Source organism: Aspergillus lentulus, assembly GCF_001445615.1.
Source record: "Aspergillus lentulus DNA, contig: Alt16, strain: IFM 54703, whole genome shotgun sequence".
NCBI lineage: Eukaryota > Fungi > Ascomycota > Eurotiomycetes > Eurotiales > Aspergillaceae > Aspergillus > Aspergillus lentulus.
In genome coordinates this window covers 153,589-174,182 of record NW_028322113.1, presented here as the reverse complement: position 1 = coordinate 174,182, position 20,594 = coordinate 153,589, and the positions used below count along the sequence as shown (strand labels likewise).

The window sequence follows — 20,594 nt, the reverse complement described above, 5'->3', positions numbered from 1 at the left end:
ACCACCGCGTATTGTATAGTTCAGTTCCCATGTACCAGCTATCCATCCAAGCCGCAACAAACGCAGCAATTCCCGTTTCGTGCAGTGTATCCTGAGCCAAGTCCTCGTGGCTTAGATGGGCCATCGCCGCCGTGAGCCTGGCTCTGTTGATACAGCACGAGGATACTCGGGCCTGGCAGAGCTTGGTTCCTCGTAAGGTGTTCTTTGCCAACTATGTGGTAGACTAGCAAGACAGGACCGAGAGGAATGGCTCGATAATAATATTCCCGGTATTGTGGAAGCTCGATCCTTCGATAGAGGACTGTAAACGCTGCGAATGACCACGGCCTCGCCCAGCAGAGTAGGTTGAACGAGTCATGGGACGTAGGAACAGTTAAGCCTACTGTGAGAGAATCTCTTATTTTGTGGCCGGCTCGATCACCAGGCGCCTGACGCATTATCGAAAAGCCAACTAAGCGACGACGCAGCAGTGACCAGACATTTGACTTTACCGCTAAGAGCTTTAGGCTTTTTGGAATATCTTCCCAGCCCGCGGCGAACGTTTAGTGCAATTTGTAGGGAGCGGGATGTAAATGCTAATTAGAGACTGGCTATTTCACCAGGCCAAGCAACAACTGTATGACAGGCAGCTCTGGGCGCTGGTCGTTCCATAAAATCACACTAAAGCGTACTCCTAGCCCCAGACTCTGCACGAAGACTTTATGGAACGGGACTGATCAACAAGTTTCTTGTTGCCTCCAAGGCAGGGTCAATGTAACTGCCGGGGGCTTAAAGGGTGAGCTAAAGACTGAGGGATCCAGACACAAGAACTTCGGCCAATATTATGGACTCGCTTATACGCCCGATCAGCACCCGAGATGTGTTTCGCGGAAGCTAGGCTGCCTCCGCGACGAAAGAAAGATTAAGCAATTTGAGTATCGGCAGTCGAGTGCCCCTCCCCGCGATTTCTCCACCATTTCTGCACGATGTCTCACCGGCTCCCCACGGGGATTCGTCATGACGATCATAATAATTCCGAGCAACCTTGTCACGACGTGCCACCTCTATCACTGAAGACTTCCAACCTCCGCGAGTCTGTGCGACGTGCCTAGCCGGATAAATGAGACGCCCTCGAGCAATAATTGCTGTATTTCTTTCTCCGCTTTTTGATTGTGTGGATTAGATGAATGCCCCTGGGGCACCGAGGTCACATTGCATCCATCCCTGCTTTCAGAATATGATATGGAGGAGGATGTGTTTCAGAGTTTCTCCGCAATTGGGCGATGTCGGGGAAGCTTCGCGGAGATTCAGCGTAGTTGGAGACGAATGAAGACGAAAAGGAGTCAGTTGGTGAGAGTTGAAGTCTTGGGGTTTCGTATTATCTTTTGGCTATAGAGGAATAAAGCTAGAGACTGAAGAAAATGACCAAGTGCCTGAGAGTATAAAGATCTTTGTGCTTCGCCGCGTACTTGGAATATTTCGCACTCACTCACTGCATCTTTTCCAATTCGCCTCTCTATCCAGACAGTAAATACATCCATCTTTTCAGGATGACCTTATTCTTCTTTGCCTCTGTTCTTGCTGTCGGGTTTTCTCTTTTGCAGACCGTGGGTGCGCAAACCTACAATGAACTCTACCGACCTCGTTATCATTTTACCCCAGCCAACAACTGGATGAACGATCCAAATGGTCTTCTATATCATAATGGTACTTACCATCTGTACTACCAATACAACCCTGGAGGAGACACTTGGGGAGCCATGTCATGGGGTCATGCTACGAGCGATGATCTGACCCACTGGAAGCACCAACCTGTTGCCCTGCTTGCGCGCGGATACCCCGATAATATCTCCGAGATGTTCTTCTCTGGGTCCGCTGTTGCTGATACCGATAATACGAGCGGGTTCGGTACAGACGGAATTGTCCCATTTGTGGCAATGTACACCTCCTATGTGAGTCCTGTGACCTCCATACTTACCATGCCGGACACCTGGGATGACTTTTGCTTAGTATCCCGCGTCCCGCAATCTACCCAGCGGCAAGGCAGTCAATGGTGGACAGCAAGCTCAATCGATTGCCTACAGTCTAGACGAGGGTCTCACATGGACGACCTACGATGCGGCTAATCCCGTCATTCTTAACCCGCCAGCACCTTACGCAGATCAGTGGCGTGACTTCCGGGACCCATTTGTATTCTGGCACCAGCCAACCCAGAAATGGGTCTCGGTCATCTCGTTGGCCCAGCTCCACAAGTTGCTCATCTATACCTCGCGGAACCTCAAGGAGTGGACGTACACCAGTGAGTTCGGCCCAATGAACGCAGTCGGGGGTGTCTGGGAGTGTCCCAGCATCTTCCCGCTGGCCCTTGATGGGAGCGAGGCCCAGACCAAATGGGTCGTACAGATTGGACTCAACCCCGGAGGACCACCTGGAGTTGTCGGATCAGGAACACAATACATAATCGGCAGTTTCAATGGCACGGCATTCGTTGCCGACCCCGACACTCCGTCTCCGTCTACAACCTCCACCTCCGTGTCGACGCCCATTACTACGAGTACCCAAACAGCCTCTACCTGCCCCTGCCCAGAAGAAACTGCAGTGACAGGGAATGTCACATTCCAAGATTTTGAAGGTTCTGGGGATTTTGCGTCTCTCGGCTGGGTTGCCACAGGGGGATTACTCGGGGCAGCACCGGCTCAGGGAACTCTTTCCGGACAGCAAACCGTCTCCGGATACGCTGGCGCTCGCCTTGTCAATACGTTCTTGAACGGTGACTCAACGACCGGCACCCTCACCTCGCCGCCCTTCACAATCACTCGGCCACTTATCAATTTCCTCATTGGCGGCGGTAACGCACCAGGAGCCGAATGCATCAACTTGAAAATCGCGGGGCAAAGCCAAGCCGTGCGCACTGCCACTGGCCGCAATGAGGAAAAGCTCCTGCTACAAACTTGGGATGTTGCTGAGTATATCGGACAGACTGCCGTCCTTGAGATTGTGGATCAGCAAACGGGTGGTTGGGGCCATATTCTCGTTGACGAAATTACCTTCACTGGGGATGCTACCCCTCCCGCGTCCATCAAAGATGCAGCGTTTAGTTTCAATGGGACCGATACTTTTGAGAGTCGTGGGTGGACTGCCACTGGAGATCTTGTCGGGAAAAGCCCGTCCCAGGGTACGCTGCCGGGACAGCAGGTGGTGTCTGGGTATCGCGGAAACTTCGTCAACACGTTCTACAATGGCGATGCGACAACTGGAACTCTGGTCTCGCCCGCGTTTACTATTACGAAAGAGAGGATCAACTTCCTCATTGGTGGCGGGAATGCTCCCGGTGTGCAATGCATCAACCTCAGGGTCGACGGCCACGTCGTCCGTACCGCCACGGGCAGTGATAGGGAGCAGCTCCTGCCAAAGAGCTGGGACGTCACAGACTTAATTGGCAAGAGTGCAGTTATTGAAATTGCAGATCTCAGCACGACCGGCTGGGGCCATATTCTGGTGGATGAAATCTCCTTCTCGGATGTAACTGCTGAGCCACGAGGGACCAACTGGCTGGACTGGGGGCCTGACCACTATGCTGCGGCTTCATTCAATGGGCTTGCCTCTGCAGACCGTACCAACATTGCCTGGATGAATAACTGGCAGTACGCGGCCGGCATCCCTACCTCTCCATGGCGCAGCATGTTGTCGATCCCTCGGAAGCTGTCACTCAAGACCATCAACGGATGGCCAACGCTCATCCAGCAACCCGCTGCCAACTGGGCCAGTCTACAGACAGGGGCGTATTCCGATGCTCTAACCACCGTACCTCAAGGAACACAATCCATTCCGCTCTCTGGGAAGTCCCTGGATATCACCGTGGCATTCTCCCACCGGAACTCGACATCTCCAGCTCAGTTTGGCGTCCTCCTCAGAGCAACCTCTGACCTGACACAGCAGACCCGGGTTGGGTACGAGTTCAGTACGAAAAGAATGTTTGTCGATCGAACCAAGTCGGGAAATGTCGGCTTTGACGGGACATTCTCCAATACGTACTACGCGCCTCTAGAACCCGGCAGTGACGGCAAGGTCACTCTGCGCATCCTTCTTGATTCCTCTTCGGTTGAAGTCTTTGGTGGCCAAGGCGAGGTCACCTTGTCGGCGCAGATCTTCCCCCAAGACACGGGCGCCGATGTCCGGCTGTTCTCAACCGAGGGAAGTACAAGTGGGATCACGATTGATGCAAAGATTCTGGCGTCTGCGTTTGAAGCGCCCACCAGCAGCAGCACGACCAGCACGGCACTGAGCACGACACTGAGTACGACACTCAGTACGAGAGGAGTTAGTACAAATATCACAAGCACAAGCACAAGCACAAGCACCGCCACTCAGCCTTCCGCTACAGTTCCTGTCGACTTCCGCCCTGTTTTCCACTTTGTGCCAGAGCAGAATTGGATGAATGAGCCCAACGGTCTGATCAAGATCGGGTCCACGTGGCACTTGTTCTTTCAACATAATCCCACTGGGAACTTCTGGGGCAACCTCAGTTGGGGCCATGCGACCAGTACAGATCTGGTCTCCTGGAGTCACAAACCAGTTGCTATCTCCAGTGCGGATGGAATCCAGGCATTCACTGGGACCGCGTACTTCGACCCGCAGAACCTTTCGGGACTGGGATCCGCCTCGAACCCTCCGTATCTCGCCTTCTATACTGGCTACTTTCCCTCTACTGGTGTGCAGGACCAGCGGCTTGCATACAGTCTTGACCAGGGCGCCACATGGATCAAATACCCAGGAAATCCAATTATCTCAAAAACGCAGGAAGAACCGCATGATAGCACCAAGGGTCTGGAGATCCGGGACCCCAAAGTCTTTTACCATACTCCATCAAGCAGGTGGGTGATGATCCTCGCACACGGCGGCCAGAATAAACTCACATTCTGGACGTCAAGTGATGCCAAAGCCTGGACCTGGAGAAGTGACTTCACTGCCAGTAACATTCCAAACTTACCCAGCGGAATCAACGGGTGGGAGGTGCCAGACTTTTTCGAACTCCCAATCAAAGGCACAACGCAGAAGAAATGGGTTCTTGTCATTACCCCTGCCACTGGATCCCCTGCCGGTGGCAATGGCGTCTTCGCAGTCACGGGCGCCTTTGACGGAGCGGTATTCACCGCAGACCCTGTTGACCCCAGCGCCTTCTGGCTCGACTACGGGCGCGACTTTGACGGGGCGCTCACGTGGGAAAACGTCCCTGCATCCACGGATGGCCGGAGGATCCTCGCCTCCGTGATGAACAGTTACGGCGGAAACCCTCCAACAAACACCTGGAAGGGAATGCTGTCGTTCCCTCGCACACTGGAGCTTCAGCAGCTGAACACTGGCAAGCTGCGGTTCGTGCAACAGCCCGTCGATGAAATCGACGCGTACGCGTGGCCAGTCGCAAATCTCACGAATGCAACCATCGCCCCTGGACAGACGTTGCTTTCCGACATCCACTCCCGGACGCTCGATATCAAGATGGCTTTCGTACCTTCCCCCGGTTCTACGCTTTCTCTCGCTGTTCGCAAGGCAGGCTCTCAGCAGACGCTTATCAGGTACGTGCAGAGCTCTCAACAGCTCTCCGTCGATCGCAATGCGAGTGGGGATATCTCGTACGATCCCGCAGCTGGCGGCGTCCACACTGCTACTGTGCAGCCTGGTGCGAATGGCGAGGTCCACTTGCGTGTCTTGGTTGATACGTGCTCTCTCGAGGTCTTTGGCGGGCTAGGCGAGGCGGTAATCTCGAACTTGATCTTCCCTGACGTGTCCGCGGACGGTGTATCTCTGGAGGTTTCTGGGGGCAATGTGGTTTTGCGGTCGGTGGAGGTGCGCAAGGTCCTTCTTTGAGCTGGCGAGTAGCCATTTCCAGTCGCGGTTTAACTGTCACATCGTTAATAGAGAATAACTTGTGGTTGCTGAGATATAAGGGATAACTATTGCTGTTCGGAGTTAGTATGAAAGTAGTTGTAGTTTTTGTATCTCATATATATATATATTAACTTTCACTGATTACTATAGTCTAAGAATACATTTTAACCACCACTTATTTAATCTTATAGATATTGAATTTGTTTCAGATGTATGCAACATGAAATCTTTCCCAGACCGGGCACTTCATTTGATTAGATTTTGAATTGAAAATACGGAATGAACAGAGCCGCAGAAGTCGCAAACCACCCCGCCAACGCGAAGGCAGCGGACACGTCATGCGAAGCAAGCGAGTATACCAGCCCCAGCAACGCGCTCGAGAGCACCACACAAAGGGCGATCCGGACGAGGGCAGCCTTGTTGAGCCCTTCAATGATATTTATACCCCACAATGTAGACCTTTTACCTGGCTCGTAGATGAAAGACGACCGCAACTTCTTAGGGAAGAGTTCTAACCACTCTGCGTTTGGAAACGCGTGTCCTGGTTCAAGGAGCTTGGCTGCAAAAGCTTCACTTATAGCCCACTCCTCGATTTCGATGGGACAGGGAGAGTAGTGCCAGTTCTGGAGGTGGACTTCCCGTGCTGGCGGGATGGATGGGGTCTTTATATTAAAGGGGGTGGGGGTTCGGCCGAGGGGCATTAGACTGAACTGGATAACGATCTTAGAATGAGGGGCTCAGGAAGTGCAAATACTCAAGAGATGAAGCATGAACGGGAAGGGAGACGTGGAAATTTGGGTCACTTACAGATACAAAATTTATCTTCCTCGGTTCGTAAAGATGTAAATGGTCCAGGAACCAACATAGCCAAGGGGGCATCTTCCCAGGACTTAAAAGCGGTATTTTGGAGGTCCACGATTCGTCTTCCCTAATGGAGTTATAGAGGGTGTGGAGCTCTTCAAAGAGAGCTTGATCGTTGCCGACGTGCGTAACGTCGATCTGTTCGAATCTCTCTGATTTACCTGTACTGAAACAGACTAGGAGGTATTTCCCACTTGCTTGGCGGATATTGTTCGGTACTGTTGCCGACACGGTTGGACTGGGCTGACTGTGTGCTATATTGGCGTGATGAGAGACAGTGAACTGACTAGAAGACCTGTTCATGACAAGGGCAGCGGGAGGCGCGCGAAGCGTCATAGCTGGTGTGTCACTTGAGACGGTTCCCAGTGTACTGGAAGTGAAGGAAGAAGAGCTAGAGGCTGACAAGCGTTCTTGAGCGGATACTATGAACCTTTCTTGTAAGCGCTCTACTGCACCATTCTCGCGCTCTTTGACGTCGATGTAAAGAGGCTTTCCGAGAGGACTTTTCCATGTAATGCGTTTGAATCCTTCTGGGGGTCTTGGCCAGAACATAGGCTCCAATAGGGTAACCCATGATAGGGCTCGTCGCAGGAAGCTTTGGTTCGTCTCCTTGTTCAACGCTTCAAGCGTAGTAAGTGGCTGAGACAGCTCGGCTATCCGTGAATATGCCGTCTGTTCTGTTATGGCACTGTTGATTGAGTCAGAGGATTTCGGAGACCTGGTTACTTGTTCAATCGGCGTATTTTCATCGACATCTTCGTCAAGGACACCCAGCCATTCCCGTATCCTGGCTACCAGAATGGTGAACGCTTTGGATTCAATCATGAATTGCTCAACCTCCTTGAGTACAGGCAGCGAAAGCTCACTCTCAGATTCTGATTGCTCTGAATGCTCCGCCTCAGTATCATACAATGGGTCCTTGGGGTCATTGGCGGCTTGTTGTTGGGTTGATTGTGCCAAAAGAAGCTTCTCAAGTTCCTTGCGATTCGAGTCAATGCTGCTCTTGGCTTCTTGCGCCATTGCCCTAGTTAACTGAGTTGTGATTTGCCGCGCTGCTTCGCCAACAAATTGCGCGGCAATTCTCTGGGCGTTACTAGAAGCCTCAGACACCAGATCACGCCCATAATGAGAAACTAAGCTCTTAAGCTTTCTTGTAACTCTCCTGGTGCTGTATCTCGCATATGCGATAATAAGAAGCGGACTCAGGGCATTATTGCTACGCAGCAGGTGCGCTATCTCTTGAGCAGGATTCGCGGTCTGACTGAACGCGGACACTGAAGAAGCTGTTGAGTCCTCTGAAAATACGCTTCCAACTTCGCTTTCCTCGCTGTTCATTCCTACCATGCTTGCTGATTTCCCTGGACCGACTAGCTGGTTCCTCATGTCCCTTGGAAGGTCTCCGCCGCCCCGTGCTAATTCCTAGATAACTGCACGATGAAGAGCCATGTTGCCTTTTGGGGACCCTGGAAGGAAGTTCTGGACGTTTAGCAGTCTTGCTAGTCTAGAGCGCGCTTGGATGTCGGAAGCCAGGTCTAGTAATTTCAGAAGATCGACAATCGACTCCCGCCAGTTCAATTCCAGGCTATGCCGTTGCGCTCGAACTTCAAGGGCGCTTCTAACTTGTTCAATTGGAAGCATACTTTCCTGGTAAATTGGGGAGTTGGTGAGTCCTTCAATGGCTGGCGCTTCTTTCAGGTTTTCTGAAGTTTGTGCCCACTCCTTGAGCCACCTGGACGTTAATTTTGCTGCCGCATCTTGCCAACCCTTGTTCTTATGAGCGTCCGCGTGTTCACCTATTACATCCACTGCCACTCCGGCCGTTTCGCCCTGGGTGACATGGGGCTTGTCCTGTGGGTCAAGTCGCAAGGTCCGAAGCTTGTTTTCCAAGACTTTTCCTGAGTGTGGACTTATGGAAATGTCGCTTGAACTGGCCGTATTCTCAGGTGCTCCTGGGCCGGCCGACCTGTGACGTGCCAGCCTTCTTGATGACCGTGCGGGTGAGTCTGATACGACGGCGGCTGGCTTAACGTCGGGATAGGAACTAGGCTCGCATTCAAAGTCTCTCGATTCGAAATCCCAGGGGCAATCTGGGCTGAAATGGTCATATTGGCCGCCTGATAGCACTCAGACTATTAGCTACAATCACCAAGTTCTCGGAGGCTTTCTCTCACAGTTGTAGCATCCTTTTGGGTATCTGCAACTTTCTACCCAATGCCCGAAACTACCGCCTGCACATCAGGTTATTAGGAATTTTGGACATCTCGGAGTGTGTCCATACATTGAAAACAACCCATTGGTAGTTTGCATTCTTTCACCCAGTGACCGTATTTCCTGCCTATAAAGTCTCAGCATCAGTCCCCTGCCGTAAGAGTATGGTTATACATTTATAACATCTTAAGTGCTGCTTGCCCTTCCAAGGACAATCGGCTGAATCATGCACGACTGATCCACAAGTCATGCACTTAGGATAATTGAGCCCTCTTGACGCTTTATGCATGGTGGATGGAAGTTTTCCAGGGACCTGAACCAGTACTAAACAAAGTGGAAGGTCCTCAGGTTCAGCTCAAGGAACCTGACCTTGATAAACGTAATGTTCAAAGACTTCTCAAGTTTGCATAAAATGAACACAGTAACAGACAAGGCAGGAGGTGTTGGCCTTGTCCTGGATTGTGAGGTAAGGGCGCCTAGGAGCAAAGCATGATTGGCCTGCTGACCACCACCGGGGTACCATAGCTATTAGATTAGATAAAGGGAATATGCAGATTCTTGGAGCTGCGACAATCTCGGGGTAAGAAAAGGCAATTCAAAGCTATTCAGCAAGGACTCAGAACATAGGGGTGTCAAAGCGTGGCATGCTGCGGCTCGCTCTGCCTTCAATCAAAGTCCTCGAAAGCGACAGGCTGACGGCAAGACGTTCGCACCCATTCTTTGTCGCCAGTTGAGGCTGTGTGAGACCCGATGTCTTGTTGCCAATCATTTGCGCCACCTAGTCCTCACAACAAATGGTAAAGCAACGCCGTGTCCGTTCCGAGGCGGCTGCATGCCAACGGTGGTCAGATAAAAAGGCAGAATTTGTCGCGAAGTGTGCGCCTTGAGCTCCGCACCAAACAGGACACCGAGGCATGCTTACGTGGCTCCAGTTGGTCAAGGAGTAGAGAAATCCTCACGCCCATTTGGCTGCAATCGAAATCAGTCCTTACTGAATCACAAGATCTTAACTGAGGAGGTAGTCGAAAGCGCCTTAGGAATCATCCCGCAGTACAGTTCCTTCACTGTATCCTATGGGACCGACATCATTTCAGCTTGAGCTTTTTCCACCACAATGGAGTATCACGAGTCGGTGAACATTAAGAGAACAGAGAGATGTCTTGAGAAAATAAAAGCTTACAAGACAGGCGTTGCGAGGGCTATACTGCTTTTTGGTAAACCAGGCGTCGGAAAATCCTCGCTGGCAGAGCACATCACGGGGATATCGGGTCTCTCCGGGGCCTCAGAAACAGGTATCTGCTGCCTCGACAATTCAAAGCTTCTAGCCCTAACCAGTTGCCCATCCTCAAGTAGGAACGGAACGATGCCAGATAATCGATACTCAAATCAACGAAACCGAACATTTCGTCGTTGACACCCCCGGATTCGAAGACGAGCGCGGCGCATGGGCTACATTCTGCGAAATTGCCCAACGCCTCGACCATTTCCGAGATCACGCCGCAATCGTCGGAATCTTCTTCGTAACACCCATCAATACCTTCAAGCGTCGGGCCGATTCTTTCGAGGAGAGACTATGTACCTGGCTGTTCTCATGGGTGGTGATGGCGGTGGTTTTGCGAGCAGCATGCAATCCATGGGTGCAAAAGGCTTCGACATAAATTCAGTCGTAGATACCGCCAAACTCTTTGGAACAGCGTCGGACAGGGGAAGCCGGGGTCAGTACTTTGCTACTTGGGGCGGAAGCGGCGATTACATAGGGAGCGCAGAGCAGAATGATTGGGCTTCGAGATCAGATGTGGCGACGGTTCACCCGTTAGAAACAGTCCTTGAAGGTCTTATTAGCGACCTGAATGGCGGTCTGCTAGGTATTCACTGAATTGCTCATATGTCAAGTAGGGAGATGGTGGACTGCAAATTATTTATAGCTTTTTTTAAGCGCCTTTAATATACCTTCATGTGTATTCTTAAGGCTTATCCTGCAGAATGGTTAATAGTTGATAATCAAGCCTCTAAGACTGAAAGATGACTGGTACAGTACGACGTTCTCCATGGAACAAGTCAGCTGGAGGCGTCCAGATGCCATATATAGACTTGGTCGCTGATGCACTGGAGTTGGCGAACCAGCTCTGCAAAGCTCGGAGGGAGTGGAAATCACTACAAAGGTTGAGAAAGCAATCGACTCCCGCATACAATTGACTTTCCCGTGAGATAGAGCAGCTCCGGGCGATCATACAGCCGAACTGACGGGGAAGGCCACGAAACAGGACGAGCAATAAAAGGATGTACATACTCTTTAGTAGTACTTGCTGAAGTAGATTATCACTCTGAGAGACGGGAACGGCAAACTGGTCTCTCCAGGACCCTTTCTCTCTTCTCTGGCTGGGACTCAACATCTGCAGTTATGGTAATATGTAACTAGAGAATACTAAAGCAGCTGAATAAGCTATTCTTAAATCTACTAGCAAGATTGGAACAGGCATATCTGTGATTGCCTTTACTGAATGACTCATGACACTAATAGACAGTAGAATAAGGCTGCCTAATAGTTTTCACCATAAAGATCTCTGTTTTAATGCTATTTCAAATACATAATAGAAAGCCCATCTATTTCTACATGGGCTGTGTGGGTTGTGGTCACATTAGGCGCCTCCTTACACATGAACTTGGCGCAGCTTGTGACAAGGCTGAGCTACCTAGCAGGAGCAGGGGGAGGCACCAAGCCATAGGCAGAGGAATATGCCTGTAGGAGCTCTTCTAATATAATTTATTTTATCCATCTCATGCCTGCAGTATAAGTGCCTTGAACTGTAGTAAAAGGATGAGTAAAGGTGGGAGATAGCTGCCTAAAGCTTAATCCTGCCTCACTAGAATGACTAGGCGGCTCCATCAGCTTAAAAAGTTACAGCGGGCAGGCATATGTCGGTGTATGGAATAAGAGTTAATACACCTAATCACAGTTGCCCCTATATGCCTAATAGTAGATATGATGTTCAGTTGTCTATTGGGCAGTAACCCACTAATTGGGAATACCAGGTATTATCTCACGCAGAGGTGGGTATCTGTAGGGCATCATAATTTCAGCAGCTACATCTGCACCTATGTGTATCTTCAAGTAGTCGCGCCCTTAGCACGATGGACTTCACCAATAGCTGACAAATACCAGTATTTGAATTAGTCTGATAGCATGCATTGCAATCTGAGCGACTATAACTACACCTACTATGTCTCGGCGATATCTGCCGGCCATGGTATTGATATGTTTCTAGGACCAGGGGATCAAGGGAGGTGGGGGGGCAGACATTCAAGCTTCCAAATATACTAGACATTCTCATTTTTGTGGCCCCTAGCACGTTGTCGCCATGCTTCCAGAACAGATGAAGAACATCTTCATCACACGCACTGCGGGGAAAAGAAGCAAAGGAAAGAAATAACCTTCGAACCAGCATCCTGGATCTCACCAGGCATCTAGGGCCTCTGGGCTTACAGAGTAGTAGTTGTTAATGATTAAACCATCAACACAGACAAGGTCCAATTTGGATCTATTTTCTAAAATCTCAATTGAAAATTACAACGGTTCAGTGACGGTTTTCAAACGTAGGCATCAAACTCAGACCACATGATGGATAATTTCTATAACGAGAAAACGGCTATAACTCTGTTGGCATAATCGTCTGAACAGCTGTTTCAAGTACTGCCACTACTGGGTTTCTTTGCGTTGACATTGGCCCATGTGTTGCACAAGCTGAAGGGGACAGGGCGAAGGAGAACTTACATATAATAATCGCGGTCGTAGGAGCTATGTCGCTTGGCGCAGCAAAAGCCTGCGCAACGACGACCGGAACTTGGAGGGCGAGGCCGTATCCGAAGCCCGCCAAGATCTGATACCCAACCCATTTGCCGGTCGAGGTCCCAATATCGAGAGTATACAGTAGACCAGACGCGACGGTCACGATCACAGAGGCAGCTGCCATATAAGGGGTTGCAATACCCGTCGTCGTGATGGCTCTGCCTGAGCCATACGTGGCAATGCCAAACATGACAATGAGAGGAATGTTGCGCACACCCGAGCCAATCGGACTGACATTGTCGATGCTTTGGAAATAAATAGGGAGGTAATAGAGCGTGACGAAATAGGCGCCAGCGAAGAAGAAGCCCCATACGCTGCTGACCCAAACGGTCCTTTTGCGCATAATGCGTGGTGTCAGCATGGCGCGTTCACCTTGCCATATTTCTGCAATTATAAGGGCAATAACTATGACAACGAAGCCGACGAGTAAACCGATAACGACGCTGGAATTCCACGCATGGGTTACACCACCGTACTGAAGAGCTAGAAGTATGCAGGTCAGTGCACCCATTGTAAGCACCGTCGCTATCGGGTCCATCTGTAAAAACTTTTCCTTGAGCGTAGCCTGGGCCACTCTAGCGGCTTTAGGGGTCTTGAAGGTGAGCAGGATGACGAAAGCGGCCAGACCACCGATTGGAAGATTGATATAGAAACACCTAAATTTGTCACATCAGGCCAGGTCCGGTCATGGCAGGATTCGATAACTGGGAAACGGTCCCATGTTTTGCAACAAAGACAAAGCAGTACAATTTTCCTGACTCACCACCTCCAGGATGCCCCTTTTGTAAGCCCCCCACCAATAAGTGGTCCGCAGACAGCGGCGACGCCATATGACACACCAATGACCCCCGTATAGGTAGCTCTTTTGGTGGGCTCAGCAGCAAAGGCAGAAATCGTGTATACTCCAGGCGCGATACCCGAGGCACCGAGACCGGAGATGGCACGTCCAACAATCAGAGTCATTGAGTTTGGGGCGACGGCGGCGATCAAACTCCCAAGTTCAAAGATGAAGATTGCCACCAGGAAACTCGTTTTGAGGGGAAAGTATTTAAACACTTTGCCCCAGGTTGACTGGAAGGCTCCGAGCGTCATGAAATATGCCGAACCGTACCACGAGATATCGTCAAGGCTGCGGAATTGGTCGGTGATTTTTGGAATAGCGGTTGCAACAATGGTCTGAATAGAGAGCATCAGCTTACTGGCCCGTAATGTATTGCATTGGCAAAAGACGACTCTACGAGAAGCTTGCAGCGGTTAGAACTCACCTGATCCAGAGAACAGAGGGTGATACTGAGCACGAGCGCAGCCATGATGAACAAGACTTCGATTCCTTTCGGATATTCCATAGCAGGTTCTGGCGGCTTACCCACAGCTTTTTCTTCAGTAGCAGGACCATCGTCTACACGACTCACAGACGAGGATGCCATAGTGGACGACTCGACCGTCTGTTTTTCCTTCTCAGACTCGCCCTGCTGTGTTTTATCTCCGATCGCCTCGAGGTTGCCGTTGCCGTTGCTGTCTTCTGGCAAGGGAGGTGGAAGAGCTGATGGAGACATGCGCGTTTGTCATATGGCTATGGCTCACTTGCTTCGGCTTGATATGAGACTCCATGCGCTTTAGTGACACTTTAAGGCTAAAGTAACCAAGCTTGTATAAATTGGGCTGTTAGAATTTTACGGAGATAATACGTATCAGACCCTTATCAGCGAGGGTCCAGCAATTTTGGTGACAAAATTATAGGGACTGGTAAGTATCCGGTTGGTTGTAGCTTTTGGGACTCGCCTACCACCGATAATTCCGTTAATTCCATTAATTCCATTAATTTCCCTCATCCAAATAGTGGATAGTGGCTCGGGACCTCCCGAGCGGGAGCCTTTGTGAATACACTACGGAATGGTCATAGTTCGGGTACTTGTGGGGTTTTCTAACTAATGAAGAAATCCAGCTTCACTAACAGTAGGACTTTTGAGACATGAAAGTACTTAGGATCCTATACAGTAAGTGTAGGATGGTAGTTTGCTTTCCGTCATGGAATTTCTTTAGTGGAGAAGTACTCTCACTATATTCTTTCCAGGTTTGGAGTCGGCTGCGGAGGACCCCTTACCTCAGAGGCTTGGAGGGGACGGCATATCCCTATCATGATGGAATGATGTATAATCCCATCCTATTAAGAACCAGGTGTCTTAGAACAAGTTAGCCACTAGTTGCACAGAATGAGCCTGATCTACCAATATCTTGCACTTTACTGCCTTTGACTTCTTGAAAATGGACTTAAGTAACTTTAAAGGTGCGAGAGTTTTGAAACCTCCGTGGTCGATATCCGCGACAATTTGGTCGTCATCTGCGCTGGAGACTTGTAGCAGTGCCAGCTCCCATCTCCGTAGTAACTCATCGGCCCTATCTATGGGGATAAGTTGCTTGTCAATAGCTGCTTCCACCCTGATACCACCCCGGATGATGGCACACGTCAGTCCCAGTGATTGAGAGATGGCAGATCGACCCCAGAGGAGAGGGAGAAGGGGTTTTGCCTTAGTAGGCTTGAGAAATGGTAATATATTTATGCGGATAGCGGTCTTGCAGACTTCATGCAGAGAAGGACTGATTTGGGTAATATTTTCAATTTTGAATTGATCAAAGGTGGTGATAAAGCCAGAGTCCTCTTGGGTCTGGTGGATCAGCTCCAGGACCCTATCTTGGGGATCTACTTGAATCCTCAAGGGATAGGCAGCTAGAGTAGCAGTAAGCAAGACTTCGTTTCCTTGACTACCCTTACTAAATAGCTCCAGAATTACATCCTTCCAATCGAGCATGTTACTGATCGTGACGGAAGAGATATTCGGACGCGTAGATATTGGCTTGGTACTCCGCGAGCAGCTTACCAACCTGACATGGCGTTGGAGGCATCTGGCGGCAAAAACCCGAAAGACCTTTGGGAACATCACCAAACGGCTTCGTGTCCACGTCGGCTAGATACGACTTCCAGAACGCCGTCGCTGCGTGGTGATCCATCTGAACGACTCGCTCGATGAAACGGTTGTACTTCAACTCTGAAGCAGGGCAGTAGCTCCGGTGGTAGACGAGATCTACTGTTTCAAACAGTTAGGATAACGCGTAGGCGTCGTATGCAGCATGTTGAACTGTTAGCACGAAAAAACCTCGCTCCCAGATTGGAATCGTTGATCAACCCGAATCGATACAATGGTTTGCCAACACCCATATGTGCTTGTGGTCTTGCTCCAGATACCCCTCAAGCGACTCGCCACAGCTGCACATGATATTCTCCTTAACCACTGCTTGAATGTATCCTAAGCTGCATGGATGGCGGATCATCCGAGTAGGAAGAATCTCCTAGGTGCCGGTTATTGTATCCCATGTCTGGAGAAACTCCTCGGAATCGACCCACCTTGGCAGCAGATGTACGCTCTGCCTCTCAAACAATTTAGAGTTGATGCCGCCATCTATGAAGAACGTTTGCTGGGGTGTGGCAGGATGAGCATCTGATATCTGCTATGGCTGCGCCGCACTGAGAGGCTCCCCCTTGTAGACTTTCCTCCTTCTCGTTTTCGGGTAGGAGTGAGAACGCGGCTACCCTTGGAAATGGAAGAAGCGACCTCTGCCATGGCTATCAAAGCTGGGTTCATGACGATCTTGTCCGTCAACAGTGACAGGCCTTCCCTTCCAGCAGCGACGACTAGTGGCATTGCACAGAGAGATTCTCCAAGTCCAAAGAAATCGTCCTGGAGCCCAACTTCTGTGACTCGGAGTAACGATATCCAAAGATGAGCAAGTTGCTTCTCAACCGAACTGGATGGGGGCTGATATTCCTGCCCTGGGGCTTGAAATCGCCGCCAATCCGCCCTGGTGAACACAGACACCAGCTGTTGCGGTCCTTTTCTGTCTGTCTTTCCGTTTGGAGTCAAGAGGCTGCTTCGTAGAGGCACGTAGAGTGATGGAACGGTATAAGCAGGCACGAGACGCGCCAGTTTAGGCCGACCGTTTGAGATAGGCGAGGCAAACGCATTCTGTTCAGTTAGCGATATATGAATAGCCGGCTTGTCCGTCTGCTCCCAATCAAGAGATCCTACCAACTTGTCCGCACCTACAGCTATGAATGCCGTGAGTGAGAGCCCCGTTTCCGGCAGCAGCAGGGGAGGCCAGCGTAGCTGTAACTTGAGCAGTCATTGTCTCTGAAAGGCAGCTCCGCAGATGCAGCTCTACTTCCTCGAGTTCCACCCGTTGGCAACGCATTTTGGCTTGATTGTCCTTTCGTCCGACAAAGTGGAACTCGCCGTCTTCAGTGTACTTGCCCAGATCCCCGGTCCGATATAAGGGAAAGAATTTCGAGATATTGTCCTGTAATTCTCTAGTCCATCGTGGAGCATCCCGCAAATATACCGCTTCCATCTTTTTGCTTTTCACCATGGTATCCGCAGCCGACGATGAGGCCGTCTATCACAATCTCCTCAATGTGACCGATCGGGGACAGTGCGCTGGGGTAATCCGGATTCGCGATTCAGAATCTATATCCCACTGGCATCCAAGACCTCCCGTTCGGTAGACTTCATGGCTGCAGTTAACAATCAACGCAACCACGGAGCATTCACAAGATGATTAAGAGTGTTCTACACTAAGCAATACAATCTACACACAGTTCTGCTTCCTAGGTCGAAAACCTAACCATCTCTATGGCAACAAGCTGCTGCTACTACACCAACGGCTACACTCAAGTTGATTAATCGAAGACTGACCTGTGCGTCACAGTGGAAGGAATTCAGGTTCGGTCTTGCTACCTCGAAAATTGCTTTTGGAAGGATCTATGGCCTAAGAGGGTTCTATGGTAGACCTCCAGAAGTACATAATACTCCCCTAGGAGCTGGTAAGATCCTGCAAATGTGATATAGTCCCGCATATCATCATTCAAACCCTTTGAAGACTATATAGCCTTATACGTTCAGTAATGATTGTTTTCGGCTGTTTATTGCCAGTGGCATATGGAATTCGTCTAGGTCCGGCGATGCTCGGCCTTTCTGCTAATCGATAGATACTGCCATTCCACTTCATTGTTTCTTTGTAGACTGACAAATAAAGAAACCCAAATTGCTTACTTTATGCCCAGGGATCATCTGCGCCAGAAATAAATTGTTCAAAGCTAGTGGTGAATGGAAGCGAGTGAATGGAAGCAACCTAGAGTCGCATACAAAGCGCAAAGTATTCTCTGTAGACGATCGCCCGGCCTCATGGCTTGATAATCTCCAGATCTTCTTCAGTAAGCTCCATATTCTCAAGATCTCGATCAAACACCTGGAGCGAAGCAGGCTTTCCATTTGTGTAATGTTCTGCGCGTGCCACGAGGCCATCGAGCTTGAAATCCTGATGCAGATCGACGATCGGCGGATTGTCACCATTCGTGAAACCGTCAGCGCGATTCTCCATGAATCTGTCTCCATCGTTGTTATAATTCGGGACTTCGATGAGGCTCATACGCTTCCCAATCTTGTCTTTCGAGCTGCCAGCTGCATGGTAGTATGCGAGACTCCCTCCAACCTTAGCCATGTACCAGACCCAGTCGTTTAGGTTTATTTTCTTGCCAAAAAGGGAAACCTCAGGCTTTTTGCAGATACTTTCATCTGGGGGATCTCGGTGTAGCGCCTGGCAAATTGGCCCCAGGTTACCTGTGAATGTGATTTTGAACCATTCACCAAGGTCAATATCGCTTGTTTGAAAGCCTTTTCTGATAGCAGCTCCTTGCACTGTCATATATGTTAGAGAAATTTCTTTTCTTGTTTTTAGGATACAAGCCATCATGTAGCATACATTTTTGTTCATGCCTAGTTGCGGGGAGCAAATCAGCATTTGAGCCGCCCTGGGACATACTCTCCCAGGGAAACTCTTCTGCACTATTGGTCTCCGTCCTTTCTCCAGGCTGGGGATTGATTTGTCCAGTATGGCGCTTGGGCACATTGCCCTTCTGGAAAGGTTTCGCTGCTGCTCCTGATTTTTGGTAATGGACTTTGTTCAGACCAGGTGTAGGGTTTCTTTGCCTGGCGGTTGATCTATTAGTAAACAAACTTTATAGTTGGGTGACTTTATAGCTGGGTAATAAGTACAGTACTTACCAGGTTCTTTCCCCATTCTTCAAGCAAAGCATTACATAGCAATCCTCTTCCGCGATGTCTTCCCATCCGGTAACGTCAAATGTTGCATCTTTAGGGTTGCTTTTTGATGTGCCCTTGCCATTATTGCCAGCACGCGCAATCAGATCTGCTCCACCCCCAGGCACATTGACTGGGACCGTAAAGACTGGCGAGCAGCTAAGAAGAAGAAGAAAGAGTTGACTAACAAGGTTTTGGAACAGCATGTCGAATGGTTGTAGGTCTTTAGGTAAAAGTGGGATAGAAAGAGATGGCGTGCATTTGGTATTGCTCTCAGACGCTGTGCCTGCCAATCTTCTGGACCGCTCTTTATATAATAACGATGTGCGTCAAGTTGCTCTCCTAGGTAGATTGGATCAGCGCTCATTGTTGTGATCTATTTTCATCTCTTGGGGGCGGCCATCCGCAGGCGTGAAACCTAATCGGTAGGGATATTGAGACGACGCACAGCTCGCAGAGCCGTGGTATCCAATCCACCGAGGCCGGGCAGCTGTCCTTAGTCCAATGAAATAATGAGACATGTGCTTGCTGGTGTTCTATCTGCCTTGCCGGCTACTTCTATCAATAGGAGAAGCAGGACCTCGTCGGAGGCCGGCGGGGGGAGGGATATTTGGGTCCAGGACCCTTGGAGCAGGAATCCTCTTTCAAGGGGTAAAGTCATTCCGGCCCCGTCTGTGCTGCCTAAGCCACGATTATTAGGGGTTGGATCAAGAAGCACGAAGGTAGACGAACTCTTAGAGGAGTGGAAGCTTGTCAGGTAGCTTTGAGGCAGAGCCCGTGAGTCTCGTATGTCAAACCCGCCCTAGGTAAAGCAGGACCTAATATCCCGGAAACAATATGAGCAACTACAATATTAGAGAGAACATATGACGTTTACGGGGTTTTGAAAACGTAGACGGCTGATTAAGCGTTCCTGGCCTACAGAGTGTTGCTTCACATGCGAAATACCAACCAACGTATAGTGTGAAGTTAGATATACTAAATAGTCTAGTAGGACGCGCATGAGGATTGGTTGGGTCACGTAGCAGATGTAAATTTTGTCTCGGCGATACAAGCATAGCATCCGGGGTCTGAGGGGGCGGGGCTGCTTGTTGGTCAGATCTAGTTGACGAGCGCCCCCATGAGCAGCAAAATCTTGGTCAGTCGCAAGATTTACCGAGTGGCTGCGAATTCCAACAAGTACAGAAATTGGTGGGGGTCTCAGGTAAACTGGTGGATGCCTACCATGATAAGCTGTGATTACTCTGTAGTGCGTCTCACGAAGACATAATGGGCTATGTTATGGGTGCTAAGCCCCTCGTATCCAAGCATTATGCTCAGGTCGGGGGTCTCCAAGGCCAAATACCTTACTCGGGCCCAGATGAGGTTAACTTCCCTTGTGATACGTTGGTTGGGCGCAGCGCGCCAAGGCCTGTCGGTGCATATACCTTGTGTTTAATTTAGGGATGTCCTCGTGCTATATGCCTAAGAAGCCGGAGAGCGAGACAGATGTAGAAAGAGAGCTACTGGATCGAGAAAGTGCCTCCTTAAAGTAATACAATCATTAATACTGGTTACTCACAAGTGTCATCGTTCTGGATTGATATTAGGACAGCAAGAACAAAAGATAATAGAATTGGTCCAGAGGAGCCAATCGGGAAAAGCTATTCTAATTCTCC

General features: G+C 49.9%; 3 protein-coding genes across 3 annotated transcripts; 1 reads left to right on the top strand and 2 right to left on the bottom strand.

Annotated features, from left to right (window-relative positions):
- Positions 1 to 1,529: 1,529 nt before the first annotated feature.
- Positions 1,530 to 5,847, top strand: ALT_7540 (extracellular endo-inulinase inu2; the record flags this gene model as incomplete). The annotated part of the gene is made up of 2 exons (XM_033557540.2): positions 1,530 to 1,931; positions 1,990 to 5,847. 2 exons carry the CDS (start codon positions 1,530 to 1,532, stop codon positions 5,845 to 5,847), a joined length of 4,260 nt encoding a protein of 1,419 aa, XP_033413431.2.
- A 275-nt stretch (positions 5,848 to 6,122) lies between these two features.
- On the bottom strand, positions 6,123 to 14,340 carry ALT_7539 (putative HC-toxin efflux carrier TOXA; the record flags this gene model as incomplete). Its single annotated transcript, XM_089600281.1, has 7 exons — positions 6,123 to 6,578; positions 6,676 to 8,003; positions 8,071 to 8,141; positions 8,192 to 8,843; positions 12,710 to 13,440; positions 13,548 to 13,960; positions 14,050 to 14,340. The coding sequence occupies 7 exons, from the start codon at positions 14,338 to 14,340 to the stop codon at positions 6,123 to 6,125; spliced, it is 3,942 nt and encodes a 1,313-aa protein (XP_089455174.1).
- A 1,255-nt stretch (positions 14,341 to 15,595) lies between these two features.
- On the bottom strand, positions 15,596 to 17,206 carry ALT_7538 (uncharacterized protein; the record flags this gene model as incomplete). Its single annotated transcript, XM_089600280.1, has 4 exons — positions 15,596 to 15,870; positions 16,374 to 16,806; positions 16,870 to 16,947; positions 17,003 to 17,206. The coding sequence occupies 4 exons, from the start codon at positions 17,204 to 17,206 to the stop codon at positions 15,596 to 15,598; spliced, it is 990 nt and encodes a 329-aa protein (XP_089455173.1).
- Positions 17,207 to 20,594: the final 3,388 nt, after the last annotated feature.